We start from the raw sequence: 23527 nt of genomic DNA on the forward strand, positions 1-23527 counted from the left end.
CCCCCCTTTTTTTTTTCCTAAAGAGCTTTTTACCATTAGTAGCTTAACTACTAAAATAAGCTTTCTAATTTTCAGGTATGGGTTTTCCTATAATAATGCTTACAAATATATTAAGCTCATATCCCTAAAATTGACTAGTTCATGAAAGTTTCTACATCTTACAGACCTTTTAAATCAAAATATATTTAAGTCCAGCCAGTGTATCAGAGAGAAAACCTACCAGCTTTTTGATTGTAAACAGAAACATCCTACTTGTCATATAAAAGTAAACTAAGCACATTTCCAGCTGATACTAAGATAGTAAGTCACTTAATTGCCCCTTGGTAAGAGAGGAACACCCTCTTTGCTGGTTTGGCACCCAGCAAAAGCCAAATAAATATCACTTTCTCTCCTATACCAAAGAGAAGAAACGGAGAGGCCAGGTAATGATCCTAACACCACTTCCTGATTAGGCATTGTTAGGGTTATTCCTACCTGATCACTTCCGAAAAATGCAAAAGGCTCTCTGTAGAATCAGAATTTTAATCTGAAAGAACACTATAAAATCAACTAGTTTATCTTATGTTAGAGATAATGAAACTGAAGCCTCAGATTACTGGGTGTGATAGAAAATGTTTAATGGTTATGAGGTTAAAGAAAACACAACTTGTGCAAACCCTCCTTGATAAAATGTGCTAGAAGGTAAATTTGTCTGAAAAGATAGATGGTCCCCTGGCCCTCCACAATTGTGTGTGATAGGACATACTGTGAATCTGGACAAACTTAACTTGGTAAATAAAGTAAAATGATTTATAATTTTGTGAAATGTAAAACACTATATCAAAGAAAAACTGGTAATAGACACTCCTTAAAACAGACTGGTAAAACTAACAAAATTAATAAAAAATTAAAAAAAAAACTAATAAAAATGCAGGTATATAAACAATTTTTAGATTTAAAATCCTTCATAGTTCCTTAACAATCATCTCTCATCCTCAATAATAACAAATGCATTAGCTCTTAGTAGCAATCCCAGAAAAATCTCAATTATTATTGCTGGAAAACATGATGGCACCTTGCTTATTGCAGGCGATTAAGAATGATGGTGTGTTCTTCAGACTCATACTGTCGATGAGGACTTGATACAGAAACTCTGCTACATCTTTCACCTCTCGCTGGAAGGCTGCACTGTCCACAACAAACACAACAGCCCTGGAGGAGGAGAAAGAAAAACCAGCATGTAAGCATGCAGGAGTGCAGCATTATACTGAAAAGTTATATCCTTAATTTCATCCAATTCAATCCTAATTAGTAACACATAGCAGGCTCAAATGCAACTGTGCACATACATAATCACACCATACAAATACTCATTTAACAAAGGACTACTGAGGAGATGCCAAGTGTGTGCATTTTTGGTTAACTATGTACTTCTGGTGACTGTACAGTTTGAAATAATTTTTATCAAGTTTTATAAAAATGCAAGAACAACAAAAAACAAAGGACTACTGAGTGTTACCGTATTATCAATGAATAATCCAAAAAGATAAAAAAGGAAATCATGCCTGCCCCCAAAGACCAGGAAATCATCATATACAAAACTGTGTCATAAAATGCTAAAACATACCTATGCACCAACGGGAACAAACAAGAAGACCGTTTACATGAGAATAGGTCAAGATGACTTAATGGAGGGTGTCAACAGCTGGGCTGAATTTTAGCCAGACAAAAAAATTGGGACACAGACTCCCTGGAAAGTAGTTTGTGCAGAGCACAAAGGAGTGGAACAGCGTGGCCTACAGAGCTCAAGGTAGGCTGGTACACAGGGAGGAAACCAGGCCAAGCAGCAAAGGGGAATGACACTGACCTCCAGAGTTTGTGCCTTTCAATTACAAAGAATATTGGTGTTTCATGGAAGACAGATAAATCTAAGAGGGTAACCAAACTAGAAGCACAGTGATCTGGTAGGGCCCAACCTAAGGCAGCAACAGTGAGAATCCTCATGTGGCGCAAGTAAAGAGGTATCAAAGCTAAAGCAAAGCAGTTCAGGAGAAAGAACAGATAACAGACTGTAGGGACCAGGGTTTGAATGCTCAGGAGTAGCTGGAAACAAGCAATGGCCAACATGCAGTCTGGGAGCTGGAACTGAACCCTCTGCACAAAGTCTACAACTTAAAACCTGTCTAGTGGAGGGAGGTGTCGGAAAATAATGCAAAAGAACTTAAATACCAGGCCTCCTGTGCCACACAGATTGGGGGTCGGGGGTATGAATTTATACTCTTTCACGACGTAAGATGAAGATTTATATAAAAATGGGGCCAGATTCGATGAACTCCAAGGGCCCCCAACAGAAGGAAATATGAACCCATTCTTGAGAGAGGCTTTCATATCCTATAGCAGTAAAAAACAGCACCCACAACAACAAAATATTAGAAACACAATACCATTTATATTATCATCCCCCCAAAAATGAAACTTTGGTATAAATATAATAAAATATGTACAAGATCTATATGAGGAAACTACAAAACTGATCAACAAAATCAAAGCAGAACTAGATAAACAGAGATATTCCACCATCACAGATAGGAAGACTAAACAGTTTCAAAATGTCAGTTCTTCTCAACTTGATCTATAGATTCCAATGAAATCCAATCAAAACCTTAGTAACTTACTGCGGATGTTGACAGATTGATTCTGTAATTTATATGGAGAGGCAAAGGACCCAGAATAGCCAACACAATACTGAAGAGCAAAGCTGGAGGACTGACAACTGCTCGACTTACTATGAAGCTTTAGTAATCAAGAAAGCATGGTCCTGATCAGTAGAGATCAGTAGAACAGAATAAAGTCCAGAAAGAGACCCCTACTATGGTCTCCGACTTAAAATAGTTCAACTTAAAACTTCTTACCTTATAATGGTGCAAAAGCAATACACATTCAACAGAAACCATATTTCAGATTTTGAATTTTAATCTTTTCCTGGGCTAGCAATATGGAGTACAATCTCATGATACTGGCCCTGAGCCACCATTTCCAGTCAGGCACTGGATCAAGAGGGTAAACAACTAATACACACAACCATTCTGATTTTTACTTTTAGTATAGTATGCAACAAGTTACATGGATCTATTCAACACTTTATTATAAAACAGACTTTGTGTTAGATGATTTTGCCCAACCATAGGCCAGTGTTAAGGTTCTGAACACATTTAAGGTAGGCTAGGCTAAGCTATGACATTCAGTAGGTATATTAAATGCATTTTCAACTGGAGATATTTTCAACTCACTATAGGTTTATTAGAATGTAACCTCATCGTTGAGTAAGATCTGTACAACAGAACAAGATATCTTTTCAAACAATGCTGGGACAGCAAAACATCCATGTGTAAAAAAATGAATACATACAATGAACAGATGATACAGGCCATATCCTTTTCACAAGAATTAACTCAAAATGGATCACATATCTAAATGTAAACCACAAAATCATAAAACTCCTGAGAGAGAACACAGGAGAATATCTAGACATCTTGGGTCTGGCAATGATTTTTTAGATACAACACTAAAGGCATAACTCATGGGAAAAAAAGAGTATAAACTGAACTTTATTAAAGATAAAAATTTCTGCTCTACAGAAGTCACCATCAAAAGAATGAAGATGAATCAAAGACTGGGAGGAAATATTTGCAAAACATATTTCTGATAAAGAACTTTATCCAAAATATACAAGGAACTCTTAAAACTCAACAATAGAAAACAACCCAATTAAAAAATGGGTCAAAGATCTTTAGACACCTCGCCAAACTATAGACAGCAAATAAGTATATGAAGAGATGATCCACAACCTATCAATGTCATCAGGGAAATGCAACTTAAAGCAGTTACATATCACTATGGATCTACTATAACGGCTGAAATCAAGAACTCTGACAACATTAAATGCCGGGGAGGATGCAGAGCAATTCTCATCCACTGGAGTGTGAGGAACTCTCATACATTGCTGGTGGGAGTGCAAAATGGTATAGCTACTTTGGAAGACAGTTTGGCAATTTCTCACAAAACTAAACATATTTCTTACCATATGGCTCCTCAACTGCAGTCCTTGATATTCACCCAAAAACTTATGTCCACACAAAAACCTGCACACGGAAGTTTACAGCAGCTTTATTCAGAATTGCCAAAACTTGGAAGCAACCAAGAAGTCCTTAATAGGTGAATGGACAAATAAACTGTGGTACCTCCAGACAATGACATATTATCCAGCACTAAAAAGAAATGAGCTATTGAACAATGAAAAAACATGGAAGTAACTCGAATGCATATTAGTAAGTAAAAGAAGCCAACCTGAAAGGCTACCTACTGTATGATTCTAAATACATGATATTCTGAAAAAAAGTACCATGTGGGGACCATCAAAAGATTTAAGTAGCTGTCAGGAATTAGGGAACAGAGGGATGAATTAGCAGAATGCAGAGGATTTTTAGGGCAGTGAAAATACTCTGTATGAAACTATAAATGGTGAATACGTCATTATACATTTGTTCAAATGTGTAGAAATATACAACACCAAGAGTGAATACTAATGTAAAACACAGACTCAGAATGATTACGATGTGTCGGTGTAGGAGTTCACCAGTTGTAACAAACGAACCACTCTGGAGAAGGATGCTTATAACAGGGAAGGCTATGCATGTGTGTGGAGAGCAGAGTAAATAGGAAGTCTTTGGACCTGTTGCTCAATCTTGCTGTGAACCTAAAGCTGCTCTAAAAAATAGTCTTTTTTTTTTTTTTTTTTTAATTTGCAGAACAGACAGATTGCTCATCACCACCATCTTGTGGGCAAGGAAGCAACAACAAAATAAAAGTCAAGACATCTTCAAAAATAAGGAAAGAAACAACTGCCTCATTCCATCAAACCTAAGATTCCACCAATTAAAAGACACATTATTATTTCAAGTACAACTAAGAAAGGGAAAATACTACCAATTATACTATGACACAAACAACTATAACTAGCATTCAAATTTCACAGATATTAAAATATGTTAATATCAATGAAATGTGGTATATTGATTTTCCTCTTAAGTTCTTAATCAGTGTTAGAGACAAAATAAGAAACAAGTATCTTCAACTGCAGCACAAGAATTTTAAGAGTAACATTAGGACAATAGTAAAAGAAATATAAAAATTTGTTCTCTACTTTTGAGACACTAAATTTAGGTAATTTAAGAACAGAAATATATAATGTTGAATTTAAATAACTTCTAGGATTTCACCTAGCCTTCCAATTCATTTTTCAGATTTTAATAGTTCCACACATTAAAATTTGTCCTCAAAGTAAATGAAAAATTTACTAATATGGTGAGGGTTAACACTTTCTGAACACTCTTAAGAAATACTTTCAGGGCTGCCTGGGTGGCTCAGTGGGTTAAGCCTCTGCCTTCAGCTCAGGTCATGATCTCAGGGTCCTGGGATCGAGTCCCACATCGGGCTCTCTGCTAGGTAGGGAGCCTGCTTCCTCCTCTCTCTCTACTTGTGATCTCTGTCAAATAAATAAAATCTTAAAAAAAAAAAATACTTTCAAACATTATCTCATAAAATCTTCATAAAATCATAGTACAGGTGGGCTTGCAACCCAGAAATGGTTGACTCCAGGGTCCATGCTCTTTTCCCCACCAGTGCAAGTATGGGTGGCACTGGTAAGAGATTCAGGCAAATTCACTCCAAATCCTACTTACCTGGCTGAAGCTTTAAAACGCTCTAAGAACTGAAGTCTCAAGCTCTCATGGCCTGGGAGATCAATCAAGGTCAGGCTAGTGGCCTAAGGATGGCAGCAATAACATTAAATCAGTGTTTTGGTCCTGGCTCACATTCACAACATAAACTTCTCATATGAGATTTCAGGTACCAGAACAGCATCCATTTTTATTAATGAATCAAAAAAATGTTCACCATAATTAATTAATGAATCAAACAAATGTTCACAAAGCATCCTGTATTTATAAATCATTAGTAGAGGCTCCGGGGATTTAACAGTGAGCAAAAACAAACATAATCCCTATTCCAACAGGGTTTATAATATAATCAGAAATATCAACACAATGTAAAATTACAAATAAATGTAAAATTACAATTTTGATAAATGTTCCCAGGGTATATGAGAAAATGACCCTATCTGGGGGAGTCATAGAAGTGTAGTCCACCTGAGCCTGGAGAAATACATTAGTATGAATAAAAACAAAAACATGTGAAAACAGCAGTAAATATTCACAAACCAAATGATGTGACAGGAGATCTATACTTTATTATATAGCATGTTACCATTACGGGGATCCCCAACCTTTGTAAAAACAAAACATTCCTTTACATGTCCACTCTAATTTAACTTTTGAATATCTGCCAAATAGACACACCGTTTATTTGTTCCAACTGTCAATATTTTGTGTCAATCACTCAAACAGTGAGGTGTTCTGCCCATACTGAGCTGACTCATTAAGCACCCACCTAAGAGCTATTCATTTCAGGCCTTGAGCTCAGGTTCAGTGTGGATGTAGCTGTGCTCAGTAGGACTCTGATATAACCCTGGTGCAATTATCAGGCCCACGAACATTCCTCAGATGTTCTACCTCATCCATAGCCAGCCTTAACCACTGTTCAGCAGGAGGGAGTCAGTATCATGCACTGATCTCACATAATTACAGTTGGATTCATTATGAGCCATCATGTAGTCTGTGCAGTCTTTCATGGGTAAAAATATGATGTATGGTAGCTTTAAAAAAAATACTGATAAAAGTCTACGGACAACATTTCATAATCACCACTATACCACCACAAGCAATTCAAAAGACACAATATTAGACACATTACTAACTTGAGAGAGACAGACTACATCCAAAACATATGAGGGGGGTGGGTGGGAGGAGGTAATAAAGAAGGGAGGAATGTTCTATATTTCCTTTTTTCTTTTTTAGAAAGAGCACACATGAGTAGGCAGGGGGCGGGGTCAGAGGGAAAGGTAGAAAATCTTAAGCAGTCTCCATGCCTAGCAGAAAGCCATATGTAGGGCTCAATCTCATAACCCTAAGATCATGACCTGAGTGGAAATCAAGAGTCAGCTGCTTAACCAACTGAGCCACCCACGCACCGCTACATTTTCAGTAAAAATATGCAAGTTTCATATATGATTTTAAGTTTTCCAAGGAAAACTTAAGGAAAGGAAAAAAGTAAAAAGATACAAAGTTAATTTAATAATATATGTTATTTAACCCAACATATCTAAAGTATCTTTTAAACAAGGAAAAAAAAAATCAAGAAATTGTTGATATTTTACTTTTTCATCCCAAGTTCAAGATCTGGTGTACACTTTACATTTACAGAACCCCTCAATTTGGACTAGTCACATTTCAGATGCTCAATATGTCTCACACAGCCAATGGCTATTCCATTGTAAAGTAAGGGTCTAAAGTATGCCCAGGAATATCCCACTTAAAAAAATCTGGCACAAGTCCCCCAAGAATTAAAGATCTCCCAAATCTGACCTTTCAAAATGTAAAATCTTGGGAGTTTAAAAAGGACTGGGCTAGAAAGAGTACCATTATTGAAAAAAAAAAAAAAAGCAATAAATATCTGTAAGATATCTAGAAGAATGTCTATCTTTGTTTACGATGTTAATTCTGGAGGCACCAGAAAAGGGGCAAGGGGCACAGAGAAGGAGAAAAGGTCTCTTAACCATTCTCATTCATTCATCTATACACCTACCCCTCCAACGAGCCCCCAGCCTTTCTTCCACTCACCAAATACTTATTCATTACAATAGACTTGGCAGTCACTATCCATACTCTGGAGCTAAATAGGTACATAAAACGTTCTTCTCATGATTTCCTTACTGGTATTTTTGAAATATACTCATGTATACTCTTTAAGATGTCCACTGCAACATTGTAAAAGCAAAAGATTGTAACAACAAACTAAATGTTTGTTAACAGAGTTCTTAAACAAGAATTTAATTGAATGATGCAGCCACATAATGGAATACTATGTGGCTCACAAATCAACCAGGTGGTACTATGTGTACAAATGAGGGAGAAAAACAAAACAATACAACTGTATCAGTCATACTGTTAAAAAATAAAATAAAATAAAATATAGAGCACCTGGGTGGTTCAGTGGACTGAGCACCCAACTCTTGGTTTTAGCTAAGATCCTGATCTCAGGGTCCTGGGAACCAGTCCCAGCTCAGGGTCCATGCTCAGCAAGAAGTCTGCTGGAGAGCCTCCTCTCACCTCTCCCTCTGCCCCTCTCCTGGCTTGTGCATGGGTGTTTTCTCTCTCTCGCTCATGCTCTCTCTTGCTCTCTAAAATAAATAAATCTTTAAAAAAATTTTAAAATTAAAATTAAAAAAATAAAAAATAAAATAAAAAACCAAAAAACAGTGGGCAGAACAAAGAATTAAGAAAGAAAATAATTGGGGTGCCTGGCTGGTTCAGCTGGTGGAGCAGGCAACTCTTGATCTCGGCATTGTGGGATCAAGCCCTGTGTTGGGTGAAGAAGTTACTTAAAAATAAAATCTTAAGAAAAAAAATTAACAGATGTATAGATAGGTTTGCATATGCACACACCATCTGAAGAGCCCATAGGAAAATAGTAAGTTATTACCTCTAAGGAGAAGACCTAGTAGGGACAGGAAAGGCAAAATTACTTTTCACTGAATATTCCTTTTAACCTTTTGAATTTTTGTCCCATATACATATATTACCACTTCAAAATATAAAGGAAAAGGCTTAATGCTCACCCTCTAGAACTCATGGTAAAGTTGGAAAGAAGACATAGAAACAAAAACTAGTAAAATGATATAACATCAGTGTGTATGAAGTACAACAAAACAGGGGATGGCAAGATTGCTTGGATGACCAAAAGCAGAATTTGTCACATGAACTCTATCTATCCATAAAAATAAGCTATGAATGGTACCTAAACCATCAGACTAATTCATATAACAAATATCCTTCCCTGATGCACCAAAGTAAAATTGTCAGACTCCCAACATTCTACAAACCCCTTACCCTGGTATTGTTGACTCTGTACACAGCAGAGCTGTCAGTGATAGATGTCTGAGTGTCTCTGTAAAGGCCAGTTAACAACTGTAAAAAAAAAAAAAAAACAAAAAAAAACACAATTTGAGGGAGATCAGGGTAAATAGCAAACCTAAAGAGAGTAATTTTGTTCTAACTCTCCAGTTGGTCAGGTCAAATAAATGAATGTTGCTTGCAACAACTGTTTTTCCCTTGTAGAAAAATCTAATTCATTGCATCTTCATTCCCCCCTCCACGATAAAAAACAAAAAAACAAAACAAAACAAAACAAAAAAACAGAAACAAAAAACCTAGTTTCAAATCCTTAGTGGCCAAATTCACCAAACTTCCATAAACATTTTTAATCATCACAAATGATTACAAGTTACATTTCTGTAGTAGAAAGGAAATAGCTTATCTTCTCAAAAGGAAGAATAATAAGAAAACCTCTGCTTCTCTCCATAACGAAAAATTGTTTAAAATAGTAGGTTAAATATTAGTGAAAAGATGGCTAAGTGGCCCAATATGTCAAAGAATCAACCTTTTAAAAAACTTCTTTGACAAGTTCTCAGACAAGTTTCTTAAACAAGATTATACACCCTATACAGATCACGGTCTTCTATCTCTTCAGCTGTTCTGGCATCCTTGGACACCACAGGAAAGTAGTTCCATAAAACTATGTAACTTTTGAGATAAATACTAAATGTTAGTAACTGGCAAGTGCAAGAAAACAGAAACGGTCAAGAAATCCCAGTTCATGAATTTTTCAAGAGCCTGTTCAAGTTTTTCAAGTCTTTCCAAGTGAGTCAAGAATTAACCCCCAAATTGTGAGCATCAGCTTCCTTTCCAGAATGAACTACGACCTCACAGGAATAACGATATGGCCTAACATTTCCTATTAACTTTAGAAGAGGTATAAATCAAAGCATTTACTCTGACAAAGAGCAATGTTTTCCCAGAGTCGCACAGGCCAACAAGAAGAACAGCTCTTTGACTGCTCCTTCTGCTCCGGATGAACTTCCAGAACACTGCGGAATAGAGAAAAACAACCAAAATTATGCCTTGATCATCAACAGTACACCTGTATTGTTGGGGTAGGGAAATTAACAGAAGTTAATCACAGAACACCTCATTCAGCTGGAACTTAACTTTTATTGTTTTCACCATCACTATAATCATTACTGTTGTTAGTGTTACGGGTGGGAGAGTCCAAGCTGAGTGAACGGAGGTCTGGGTTCTTGGATTCCCATAAATGTGATGTTGTGCCCCCAGGCTTTCAATGTGTAACCCACTTATCAACGTCCTTGCCTCCACCTCCTGTCTACTAACCTTCTACTCTATCATTAGGGACTCCTCTAAGGGCCAGCCACTATTCAACTGTCAACCTTTCTGTGTCTGCGGATCGTGGACTTCTCAAGTGCAATCTTGACTTACTAACTGTGTATCCGCAGCGCCCAGGACGCAAATTTGTTGGAGTGAAGACCGCGTGAGTCTTGGCAGTAAGAGCAAAGAAGCGGGGGGGGGGGGGGGGGGGGTCCGGGAGGAGGGAAGGACCGCGCGCTCAGGCGTAATAGGGCCCATAAAGGAAGAATAACCCGCGCCCCCAAGGACCAGGACGTCACTCCAAGTGTCGCAGGCAATCTTCTTTAATGGAACGTTACTCCCCGTGCTTCAGGCACCAAGGCAGGCTGGTATAAGAGATGAGTCTCCCTTCTAGATGCCCCCCAGGTGCCTTCGCCGCCCCGCGTCCGCGATCTGCACAAGCCAAGTCCAAGCTCGGAACCCCGCCGGCCGTACACCCGTCAAAACCACCCACCGCCTCTTTACCCAGCGTCAGCAGCACCGCGAGAAGCGCCACCACTACTGACAGCAGTGTCGGGTCCCTCTGCTGCAGCTCCTGCCGCAAGTAGTCTAGGTGGGGCTGGAAGCCTCCCCCGACACTGCCGCCATTCGCCACCCGCCGGGTGTCCGCGGAAGCCATGGCTGAGGTGCGTGGTCTCCAGCGCCGCGAAAGCGACGTGGCCCTAGACTCTGCGCAGGCGTCCGAAGCGGAGCATCACGGGAGTGGTAGTCCTCAATTTATATTTCCTCTTTCAGGGGCGGGGATCCCGAAGGTCCTGATGGGAATTGCAGTTCTCTTGCACACTGTTTCCACCGAACCAGCCGCGTTTCGCGGAATTTCACGAGGGACGTTCTTATCCCTTAAGATAGGAGTTGAATATCGCCTCCCTCTTCATGGGTGTTGACGGAATGATGGATGAATAAAATGAATGGCTTAAGAAATCTTTACTGAGAATTTCCAGTCGCTCCCTTCCCGAGGTGAGTCTTGTGAGGAACTCAAGGATTACACAAATATTTCATCTGAGTATAATGTGGCATGGGATGTGACGGAGAATGTACGGTGCGATATGGGAATACAGAAAGGGACTTATAATCCTTCACTGGTTCAGAGAAAAGCTCGTGGAGGAAAGTGAGAGGAACTGAGCCATGAGGGATGGGTGTAAAAGGAGAAAAAGTGCTCTATGTAGAAGGAAACGAGCAATTCAGTGTCCCTATACTGTAAGTCTAGGGCTGCAACTGAGATTTCGACATTGTGGGAAGCAGCTAGGAAAATCAGTGCGTGGGGTGAAGCTGTTGAAAAGTGCGGCTGTCGTTCTTGCCCAGAGTGGACAGCCTCTACTTCTGCCAGGCAGATATGTGGGGCCAAAGTGCCTGTTCTTCCAGTTTTTCCAGAGAAGCCAGAAGGGAAATGTTCCACTTTTCAAATTTCAGCAAGTAATGAAAAACACTCAAACAAACCCACTACCAACAACAACAACAAAAACTTGTCACCCAAATAAAACACCTTGGGGGCCCAGAAGTGGCCCACCTAGGAGCTGCTAGTTTGCAGTCTGTCACTAAGCTGATGTCATTTCAGAGGAAGTGGCAGGAGATGAAGCAGAAAAGGTTGGCAGGTATGACCTGAAGTGATTGTGTGCTATGCTGAGGAACCTAGACAACATCCAGAATGGGATAAGAAGTTTTCGTTGGGGGTAATAGAGATGATTGGCAGATAAATGGAGAAAGGTGATTTGAGAGAGGAACGACTGAGGCAGGGAGACCAGCTGGGAGTTGTTGCTGTGTTTTGGCAAAAGATGTGCAGGGTCTGAACCAGGAAAACAGGTGTAGGTGTGGAATGAGACCAAAGATCTGAAAGATGTGTAGAAGGAAAATATATAGGATGCGGTGATTATTTGGGTGTGCTGAGTTAAGATGGAGAGTTACCAAGACTGCATCTGAAGTAGTTGATGTTTTATACTAAAAAGATCAGAGTGCATAAAGTGAACTAGAGGGGTTGAGGTCATAACCAGAATGAAAATTTCCTCTCTTTTTTATATATTGAGTTTCAGGTGCCTCAGGGCATTTTAAAATCTTGTATTAACCAGGTGATAGAATAAACAGATGTAAAGTCTCAGCAATAGGTGTTATATTTTCCTCTGAGTTTCAAGCATAATAAGTAAGATGTCATTAAAATCAGGGACGGAATGAAAAGTGAGGAGAAAGGAACCCACAAAGATACCTACAAAGGAAGAGTCAGTGGCACAGGAGTAAGGCATGTCCTGGAAGTGGTCAGCAGCAGTTCTTGTAACAAAGGGGCTCCTATGATGAGGACTTGAATGAAAAACAAACTTGGAGGGAAGAGTGAGGGGAGGAATGGAGTAGAGAGATGGGTTTGGTAACAAGACAGATAGATGGAGAAGAGGGTTAGATGGTAATTGCTAACGTTAATGAGTGCTTGCTATTACCAGGCACTGTTTGAAATCATTTTAATTTATTAATTTACTTAATCCTCACAGCAACCCATTATTCTATTTTACAGAGGCCAATGAGGCAAGGGTTAAATAACTTATCCATTAAGCCCAGGCAGTGGGCTCCTTTATGCTTAACTGTATGCTCTAACATAGTACAATTCATTTTCCAGGCATTTCATTGATAAATGTAGGCATATGGGGACTCCAGGTTAAGAAAGGATATTTCAGATGTAAGGCTAAAGAAAGTAAACCGACTACTTTATTTTAAATTAGCATTATCAGTTAAGACTATCAGAAATCATAGTAATTTTACCACGTTCTCTTTTTCTTTCTTTCTTGTGGTCCTGGGCCCTGCTCTGTATCCACCACCCACAATGTGTGTGCACACACACACAAACACACACACACACAGAGCTCCTTTACAATAACCATTGATTCCTCTGCTAGGAGCTGAAGGGAAGGAGGAAGGGCCAAAGGGGGGAACATGTACCATTACTATCCCAACTGTGTAAGAATTTTTAGTCAGAGCTATGTGAATGAGAAAGATCTGCCTTGGTGGTAAATTTTGGGAATGATGAAAGAAAGAAGGTTTTAAGAAGACACACTTTTTTTTTATTTCCAGTATATTTCCTGGGTAAAGGCAGAAGAAATGGGCACGCCTTCCACACTCAAGTGGGAAGGTGGTGCGGTTCTCAGGAATCAGAGCAGGAGAGGATCAGCTGCTTCCTGTCCTCTCACATCCACACCAACACACACTTCCAGGAGGTATGTGGAGATGAACCCAGAGGAAGGACAGGCAGATACTCACTGCTGCTTGCTGAAAGTGTTGTGCTTCTTCAGTCAAACAGCAAATGGAGAGTTACAATGAAATAAATGTAGTGATGCAATTTTTCCCATCTCTTCCATTAATTATAATGTCTCATTTACCAGACATATTTTCCCCTCTTCTATTCCCAGTAGCTCCAAAGCATGGTGGAAACGATCTTAGACTCAGGGACTCCAGTCATGTGATTGGTGAGTGGTCAGCGGTATCAAATGCAGTTAACAGACTCAGGATTGAAAGAATTAAAATTGGTTTTCACAGTTGGCAGATGGGTGGTGACCTTGGCCAGGGTAGCTGCAGGGAAGTGAGTGGAGCAGAAGACCGGTTTCTGGGTATTCAACCATTAATAAGTGAGGTGTGGAAAGAGTGAGGAGACAAGGCAGTGACTACTGTGGGAATCAGGGTCAAGCGATAATTTCAGATGTTCCAGTGGTTCACTTTTCTGACCTGCTAGAATCAGGACCTGATTCAATATACCTGATGAAATTCATTTAAAATATTTAAAAAATATATGTCTTCTATATTCTTTTTCTGTCCTCTTCTGAACACTCCATCTCAATATCTCACTCTCCTTCCTAACCCCTTGCTAGCAACACACACACATACAGCCACATACACTTGATTCTATTACAGTAAGCATGCAGACCCCTTTCAGAAAGAATTTCTACTTGAACTGTACCCAGGAGGTGTGGCCGTAACACCAAGACCAAAGCTATGGAAGGGGTCAGATGAACATTAAGCTCTGAAGGAAGGGCTCATTTGCACATGTATTTAGTCAGTACTTTAAAAAAAAAAATCCTTCCAGGCCAAACATTTAGAAAACAATGAAGTTTTTTAAAAGATAACACCAATAATAATTTTTATTTTATGTTCTACAGAGGTACCACTGCCGAACTGTGAAACCAAACAAACCATTCAGGCCAGTGAGACCCAGAGGGAGGCTTATGGGTCACGAGAGCTCCCATCTCCATCTGGTGTGGCTCCATCTTTTGGATTTTAATATCTGTGGAAAGTGCAGGCCTCCAGGAGTTCTGTGGGACAGAGAAGAGAGGTAGGGCTGTCAAAAACCTATTATACTTATTTTCTGTTGAGTGAATGATTAGTTAAGCCTGATATAAAAGCACTCAGACCCATTGGGGGTCTGATAGGTGGACCAGGCCGTTCTCCCAGTAGCCTTCTCCACTTGCCTGCACAGCTCCTGTGTCTTTCTGGGCAGTACCACACAGCAAGGATGGTAACATGGTTTCCCTGCCCTGTATCATCCCCTACCTTGTGTCTCATAGGCAGGGCTCCCACACCTAAATCCATGTAGCTGGGAGGAACCTGGTAGAACTGTCCTCTCTGATCTCCTTAGAGAGGTGAGGAACTAATACAGCAAGCACCTAGAACATGCCAGTTTCCATTGCTAGGGGCTGGAGAAGGAGCAGAGAAGAGCAGAGCCAGACTTTCTCCCCTTATGGAGCATATAGGGTAGGTGAATGTAACCTAGGTGTTTACAGCAGTGGCTATGGGTAAGCGCATTCCTTATATTGGAATTATGGGACCCTGGCACAGACTTGCTGAATCAGTATCCCCAGGGCCTGGGAATCAGTATTTTAAGGACCATGGCTCACTTACATGCACACAAAAGTTATAGCACAACCTCCCTCCATCCACATGTTCTTCTCCCACATCTTCCATATGATTTCAAGTGATTAAATGATGTCCAACATAGTTATAGTGCAAAGGTGTGTTTTATTGTATTGTAATGCTTAGAAAAATGGTGTTCTAGATGAGCAGTATGTATAGCAACTTTATGGTTATAAAACTTGTCATTGTTAAGCTCACAAGAGTAGCGCTGTGTAAAAGAACTTTCTGCGATGATGGAAACTTTCTCTTTGCTCACCTATTTGGAGCTGCGTGTAGCCATTGAACACTTGAATTGTGGCTGGTGTGGCTGAGGTACTAAATTTTTAATTTTGTTTAATTTTAATTAATTTAAATTTAAATTGTCATAGATTATTAGAGGCTACTGTATTTACTGGATGATGCAGCTCTGTATAAAAAGGAGTTTACTGGGGCGCCTGGGTGGCTCAGTGGGTTAAGACTTTGCTTTTGGCTCAGGTCACGATCTCAGGGTCCTGGGGTCGAGTCCCGCATTGGGCTCTCTGCTCGGCAGGGAGCCTGCTTCCTCCTCTCTCTCTCTGCCTGCCTCTCTGTCTACTTGTGATCTCTCTCTGTCAAATAAATAAATAAAAATCTAAAAAAAAAAAAAAGAGTTTCTACAGAGCAATGGGCATGGGCACATGCAGCTTCTTCCTTGTCTTAGTAATAATATGGAATTTCTTCATGTCTGAGTGGTTCATTACCTTAGTGCCCTGAGCTTGTGTCTGCCTTACCATCTACCCATACAAGTAGCCTTTCACACATGCGGGGATTACCGTGTTCTCTCATCATCTCATCTTGCCCATTTCCATTGTTCATCCCTGGAGGGCCACAACCCATTCCTCCTTATCTACCCACCACCCAGAAATGCTTCCCTCTCCCTCCCTGTGTTTGCTTATCAGCTTCCCCCATGCTTTCCCCCTACTCACTCGAGGTGGAGCACTGTCTCAGGTTAGCAAGAGCCGTGACATACGCTGCTCCTAAGTAACTTTCATATGTTGTGCTTTCTGGAAGTTTGGCCAAACATTTTGTGTCGTCCCTGAACAAAAGGTCCTTGGTTTCCGAGCGGAACAAACAAAACTTGCCCGAGCAGTCATTTCCATTTCCTCCAAACATAGCCTGTCAAATGGATGGAAAATGCATGAGGACCTGTGGCAGCGAGCAGCTGAGAATACAAGGATGGGGTTGAGGGGGATAGAAGCTGGGAACCAGCCCTGGGATGAAAGGGAGCTGTAAAGGATGCCTCAGGGTGTTTCCATACCCTTCACCTGGCATTCACCCATTTTTGGCCCCAGCTTCATGCTTTCTCGAGGCCCCAGCATCCTCTGTAGGGTTCATCCTGGTCTCACCTCCTCTGGGAGGTCCCTCCCACCCACCCAGTCACTCCTTCCCCATTTCATTGGTTATGGCCTCGGGGACTGCTTCCAGGAAATGAGAGAGCAGAAACATGTCCCTTCCAAGTATTACTGTTAAAAAAGATAGTAAATGTGAGCCCCCACCCCCAATGAGGGGTGGTACAGGTAGTTGTTAAATTTCATGTCTGACTGCATCTTTGATCCTATCCTACGAGGCTTAACTCTAGGTCTTGTAGGATTATAATGAATGAATGTAGGATTATAATGAAATGATGAATATGGAAAGTTTAACATCTAACACCTAAAAATGTCCATTGAATGCTAATTATTATTATTTACCTTAAGAGGACCCATAAAGATATGCTATCTTAATTTTAAAAAAGAACAACTAATGGCAGGCAGGAAGCTGTTGTTGAGGGGAAAATGGTGTTTGTGGGTAGAGGACGCTTAGAATATTTAAGCAGCCTCCCCAACCCCCACCTCCCTGGCAGTGCTGCCCTGGATTGATTGTTCTCCCCAGAGGGCAAGCTCCCTGAGGACAGGGATCCTGTATTTTTCTGGCTGTTGGAATGGTTCTTGGTCTCTCTAAACAAGAGAAATACAGTCCACCTTTCATGACTTATATCATGGAGGGCTGGCACTCAGGATCACTCTCCTTCGTTTTCAAAAAGGATAGAGGTGGAGAAAATTGAGTGTACCACAGAGCAAGGTCAGGGTTGAGCAAGAAAGCAGATGTGTGGACCCAAAACAGGTGGATCACATGGGAGCTAATCTCCAGCGACCTGGAGTTATAAGTAGAGCTGAGCCTAAGAAACCAGCCTCCCTATTTTAGTTTCCAGAGGGAGAATGCTTGAGTATGGGCTGCATTTAACACTGAACTCCCCAAAATAATACCCACCCAGGAGGAAAGAATGGGAGGCCCTGGCTGGTCCATACCTGCTGCTCAAGTAATGTTTTGCTAACACAAGATGCCTTATCTTTCCGTGAGACCACAGCATGATTTGGGGCCTTGGCTAGGAAGCAGTTGTCAGCGTCGCTCACAGGCTTCCTACTGCCATCAGGGCACAGCAGCTGGAAGTCTTTTTCCTTCAGATTCTTAGCCCAATCTTCAGTGTTCCTTCCTGGAGACAGAGAAGGTGGGCCAATCACAGCTTACAGCTTTGGTCAAGGTGCCCTCACTGAGGGGGGGGTGACCAACTCACGGACTTGTGAAGGACCTGGGGCCATTGGCCAGCAGAAGTACACACACTGGGGTCACAGTGAAGTGGAGAGGAAGACACTCACATCTACATAGGTCATATTCAACTCACACTCAACCAGGAATTCCTAGCAACCACCTCTCCCAAACTAACTGCCCCGCCTCACCAGGAGAAAGTGAGCTATATATTCTTGGATGATGTTCAAAAACATCTTCATTTCTACTGAATTCCAAAGCATCTGGGCTTATTACTCTACCATATGAAGAATGCGACCCTCTAAGCAGGCTCATAATCTCTGTGCAATACCATCTGGCATTAGCAAGCAAAAGAACTTTCCCAAAGGCCCTTTTGCAAACCAGATGAGTGTTCTAAATCTGACACACTCATACTGGTTCTACATGAAAATGTGCACATGCCTCTATGCATACAGATCTGTACCCTGTTCTTAGCCCCTAGCTTCATGATTTCTGTATTCTCTCTGAAAAAAAAGAAAATCGCACCCATTTTCAGGGTTTCAGCACCTTCCTCCTGAGGCAATTCTGAAATATGTTTTCCCAATTTTTAGTTCTCATCTAAAAGGCAGAATTGCAAATCTTTTTCTTTATTTAATGCTCATTTAATTTTTTATCTGAGCAACTAATATGTGACTTCACTATCATAAAATTATGTATTATATATAAAATAAAAATACCTCTTTGCCTACTCTCCTCAAATATATACTTACAGTTTTAATAGAAAACTCCGAATTGCCTGTGCCTCTCCCACAAGTAACTTCATACATCTTTGCTCATCTTCTAATATTTCTCCTTCCCTTTCTTACCAGTCCCTCCAACTCAGCTCCTTCCAAATGAAACCCACCATCATTCTCTCCAAACCAATTCTGTTCCACTTCATAATGTAAGAATTTACTCAACACTATGTTGCATGCCTTCTGCAAGCTGCAGTCTTATTGGAGGAGGAAAACAGCTCACATACAAAAAAAAAAAAATATATATATATATATATACACACACACACACACATATATATATATCTGTACCCATATATATATAATATATATAATGTGTGCTCTACAAAATAAAACATATATAATATTTTATACTTTGTGGAGCACATTCTGCATGTTGTGTGAGCCGAACCAGCTTGGTGAGAACATATTCATTAGGGAAAGCTGGCTGGAGGAGGCATGGTTTTAGGCGTGTAAGGTGTGTTACACGTACTGCCCACTGTACTGACCACCAAGAGACTAATCTAGGCCTGACTGGCAGGGCACATGATAAAGTCCTCAACAGGGACAGAGGCTGTGAAAAGAGTAGTGGATTTTGAGAGAAATATGAGGAGTTTGGGCTTACAGAGACTGAGGTTGCAGTGCCAATGAGCTTTGTACATAAAACTGACCACATGGCAATTAGAGGCTCTGGGATGTTATTTAGATGGGAGGTTAGGCCTCTGCTGTATGTTGCTGTCAGGGTGTAAGGCTTTTGGAGTCATTGCAGGGTAGAGAGGCGAAGCCAAAAGAAGCCCCACTCAGAGGAGTACCCCCCAAAATTTTTTTCAAGGGATAACAAAGAACCAATCTTAGGGTAACACTCAGGTAGTAGGAAAAAAGACAGCCTTTAAAGGAAAAAGCAAAAATAATAGAAGAGAAGAAAGAAAAATTAGCCAGCACAGTATTCGTTCAAGTAAGCACTTAGCAGCTTCTGTGTGCCATTTAGTATAGTTAGTGTTGGGATATAAGAGGGAAAAAAAGAGCTCAAAAGAGTTTCTGTGGCCACAGTTTATCACAGAATGAGATGAACTCAATAATGCTAGCCACACGGACAGAAGATTCTATTGTGGGATGGATGCCATCTGAGAAGGCTTCTCGGAGGAGTCAGTGCTGAGCTAGTTCACTCTAGGCGAGTTTCCGGGAAGAGCTGAGGTTGGGCGCAGGGACATGAGAAAGGAAGTGAGGTAATATCTGCCTGGCCTGTAGCGGGTTCTCTAAGCAGTTAGTGACACAGAGGGGGTAGGTGGAATGCTCATTCTTACCAACTTAAAAAAAAATTGTTTGGTGTTTCAGTGTCACAGCATCTAATATTCACCCACTAGTTTTAGTACCCACTGATGCTTCTTGCTTGCAACAATTATTACTATATTATTTGCCAAATGATAGTTTTTTTAACTTCATGATTATTTCTACACTTATTCTTGTTCTACAATAAGGAAGATCTTTCCCTTCACCTTCATATGTTTAATCAGGATAGACTCATGTATTCCTATGTTCTTCCTACTTTATTCTTACTACCATTATTATTTCTTTTAGTGTTCAAGATGTCCCAGACTTGGCCAGTAGGAGGGCTTTAAAAATGGCTCCTGTATATTTTGACATATCCCAACATCTTCAGCACAATGTTCCAGGCTCACCTTCATTTTTCCTACCCAGCCCTAGAATCAGCTATTTTTCCAAGGGGCCCTGGCTCATCCTATTGGACAATGGTTCTAGAAACCAAGATCTTGGTGTTCATTCCCACTGGTGTACTATTGTCTCTATGTGTTTTCAGGGGACCTAGAATTTATTTGGAATATGTATTGGATGCAGAAATATAGGAAATAGTTAAACAGGACCTTTTGGGAATAATTCACCCAAATCTGAATATGGACTGTGAACACAGTGAGTATTAAATCCATGTTAGTCTAAATTTCCTGATCTTGGTAATCACATTGTAGGTAAGTAAGAGAATGTCCTCATTCTTGGGAAATGTGCTCTGAAGTATTTAAGGGAAAGGCAATGTCTGCACCTATGGGAAGGTTCCTGGAAGAGAATTCAGAACCACCAGAACCTCACGGTCCTCACTATTCTGCCTACCCCGATAAACACCTCTGTCTTTACTGAACAAACAGGTTGAGAATCAGAGCTCTGGAGCCTAACAGAGTCCCTAACACATCCACAAAGACATCCTGAGCATAAGTGAGCCCAGCAACCCCAATTTGTGGGGACAGAGGAGCATGTGAATGTACCTTCAGTGTTCTGCATGACCGTCTGGTCTTTCACAAAGGCCACATCTCCCTTCTCCACCAGACACCTGCAGAGTGCCAGACAGGGAGAAAGAAGAGAGCAGGTCAGAGACACATGTGTCATTCAGGAGAGTCAGCTTGTAGACCCAGGGCTAACCATCCGATATCAGCAATTGTGACTCCCATTCTATCACTAATCTTATATATTACTCCTGTAAGTAATACAGACAAGAAAAACCTCCAGTTTGCTTTGTGGTCATGCAATCTCAGTTCCCACACACTGAACGCTAACTTCTGGCACAGTGGAGTTACAGCATTTCCCTGTCATCAATAGAGGTATTAGAGGGGCAGTGTTCCATTAAGGTGATTCCCTACTCACATTCTACTTTGTAAAAATTGGAAACTTGTGGACTGTGAATTGCATTTGCACAAACTCACAAGGTGGCTCTAACTGGAGAATTAGGATAACCTTTGTTTTCTCCTTCACTACAGAGAAGCTCAATTACAATACCACTATCATTGTGCCATTGATGGACTCCTGAACTACTAACACAAGTCTGGATCAGAAAAGACAGTTAAAAAGTAGTAAGGTCGGGGTGCCTGGGGTGGCTCAGTAAGTTAAGTGTCTGCCTTTGGTTCAGGTCATGATCCCGGGGTCCTGGGATCAAGCCACATATTGGGGAGCCTGCTTCTCCCTCTCTCTGCAGCTCCCTCTGTTCGTTCTCTCTCTCTCTCTCTGTCAAATAAATAAATAAAATCTTTAAAAAAGGTAATAAGGTCATAAGGTGCACAGGTGTCTTTATAAAAGTAATAAACATCCCATGAAATAGAACTGCATTTGGGAATGTAGAAATCATGTTCTTTACTTTTGTACATTCCCAGGTGAGTATGGCTGGCTCTAGGTTCCCCAAAGGTGCATGGAAGAGCATGAGCCAGAACCCTGACTCCTGTATTCAACTATGGCAGGGTTTCCTCACCATGGCAATAGTAACATTTTGAGCCATGCTGTTCTTTATTGTAGGGTGCTAGCCTATGCATGTAAGATGTTTAGCAGCCTCTACCAATTAGATACCAATAGCACCCAACCCCATTTGATAATCAAAAACGTCTCTAGACCCTGCCAAAATTCCCCCAAAGGGGAAATTGTTGCCTACTGAGAACCTCTGATCTGCACCGTTCTGCCAGTCTGGAGGGTGTCTTGTAGGGGCTTGGATGCTCCTTCACACAGGCTTCTACAGATGATTGCTAACTGTGGCACTCTAACACGTGTAAGACTAACAGGCCAGGAACGTAAGACTCTCACCTTAGTCCCTAGAAAGAAATCTTGTCAGGGCTGGGTTTCTTACTGTATTGGGGTCAGGGTTAAAATACTCACCTGAATGCCCCTGTGTAGCCATAGTATCTCTCATGGTTATTGGGAAGACACTCCTTTCCTGGACCACTTGCCGAACCAATACACAGAGCACAAAGACTGGAATTTCGCATAGATCCAGGGGCACAGCCTTCCTGGAAAAATTTATCTGTACAGAAGGACAAGAGGAGGTCAGCTTCTCCTGAGTCAATATGAATAGCCTTCATCTAATACATAACAGGTGTGTATGGCCCGGGATACGTGGAATATATTCAGTGACCTGCCACCAATGCAGGACCTGCCAGGCTGTCGGCTTTAAAAGGAAGCTTTATTGAGACTGGGAATAGAAGTTAGTAGACCCTTATAATTCAGGTAGAGAGGATTCCATGGGCACCCTATAGTGTCACCATTTATCTAAAGAAAGAAGAGAGGGAAATTACGTAAAAATTGACTTAAAAGGGACAAAATTGCAAGTCTCATTCTGCAACCTTGTGCTACTTATTTCCAGAAATTTCCTTCCCTTGCTTTTTTTTTTTTTTAAGTTTTATTTATTTGAAATAGAGCGAGAGAGAGAGAGCACATGCAGGGCTGAGGGGCAGAGAGAGAGGGAGAAGCAGGCTCCCCACCGAGCAGGGAGCCTGATGTGGGGCTCTATCCCAGGACCCTGGAATCATGACCTGAGCCGAAGGCAGACACTTAACCAACTGAGCCACCCAGGCGTCCCTCCCTTGTTATTTTTTAGAAGAGACTTTGCTAGAACTTTAAACTCTGAACTCAGTTAAAGGCTAGGGGATTTTACTCACAGCTCAGTTGCTCTCCCATGGCTGTGAAATTGCCAGAAAGCTCAGAAAAGTAGAGATAGTGCCGTTGCTGGTGGGAATCCAGAGCTTTCTGGATATCACCCCAGCCGCATTTTGCTTCCTCTCATGTCAGAGAACACTCCAGTGCAGAAATCTGGTCTCATCTCCAAGTCCCCACACACAGGACTTGTCTGGTTCATAACTGTCTTTAGAGACTTCTTCTTTTAAAGCAGTTATACATATTTGGAAGTGGCAAGGAGGAAGCTGATGTAAATAACCATTAGAAAACATTTGTCTGGAGTACTTGGGTGGTTCAGTCGGTTAAGCATCTGTCTTTGGCTCAGGTCATGATCCCGCAGTCCTGGGATTTAGCCCCACATCAAGCTCCCTGCTCAGTGGGAAGCCTGCTTCTCCCTCTGCCCCTCCCCCAGCTCATTCATGCCATGTCTTTCTTTTTTCCTCTCTCTCTCTCTCTTACTCTCAAATAAATAAATAAAATCTTAAAAAAAAAAAA

The 23527-nt window shown here is 41.0% G+C and overlaps 1 protein-coding gene across 1 annotated transcript in view; it reads right to left on the reverse strand.

Annotated features, from left to right (window-relative positions):
* The window catches only part of LOC116874735 (serotransferrin-like), a 54180-nt gene that overhangs the window by 10570 nt on the left and 20083 nt on the right, over positions 1-23527 (reverse strand). Inside the window, 10 exon segments of the mRNA XM_032869670.1 lie at positions 1055-1191; positions 5721-5803; positions 9045-9122; positions 9987-10081; positions 10881-11051; positions 11054-11143; positions 16241-16430; positions 17603-17787; positions 20866-20930; positions 22238-22382. Coding sequence (XP_032725561.1) covers positions 1055-1191; positions 5721-5803; positions 9045-9122; positions 9987-10081; positions 10881-11051; positions 11054-11143; positions 16241-16430; positions 17603-17787; positions 20866-20930; positions 22238-22382 — 1239 coding nt within the window.

The sequence above is a fragment of the Lontra canadensis genome, unplaced genomic scaffold (assembly GCF_010015895.1).
Source record: "Lontra canadensis isolate GAN:19392208 unplaced genomic scaffold, GSC_riverotter_1.0 scaffold38, whole genome shotgun sequence".
Lineage (NCBI taxonomy): Eukaryota > Metazoa > Chordata > Mammalia > Carnivora > Mustelidae > Lontra > Lontra canadensis.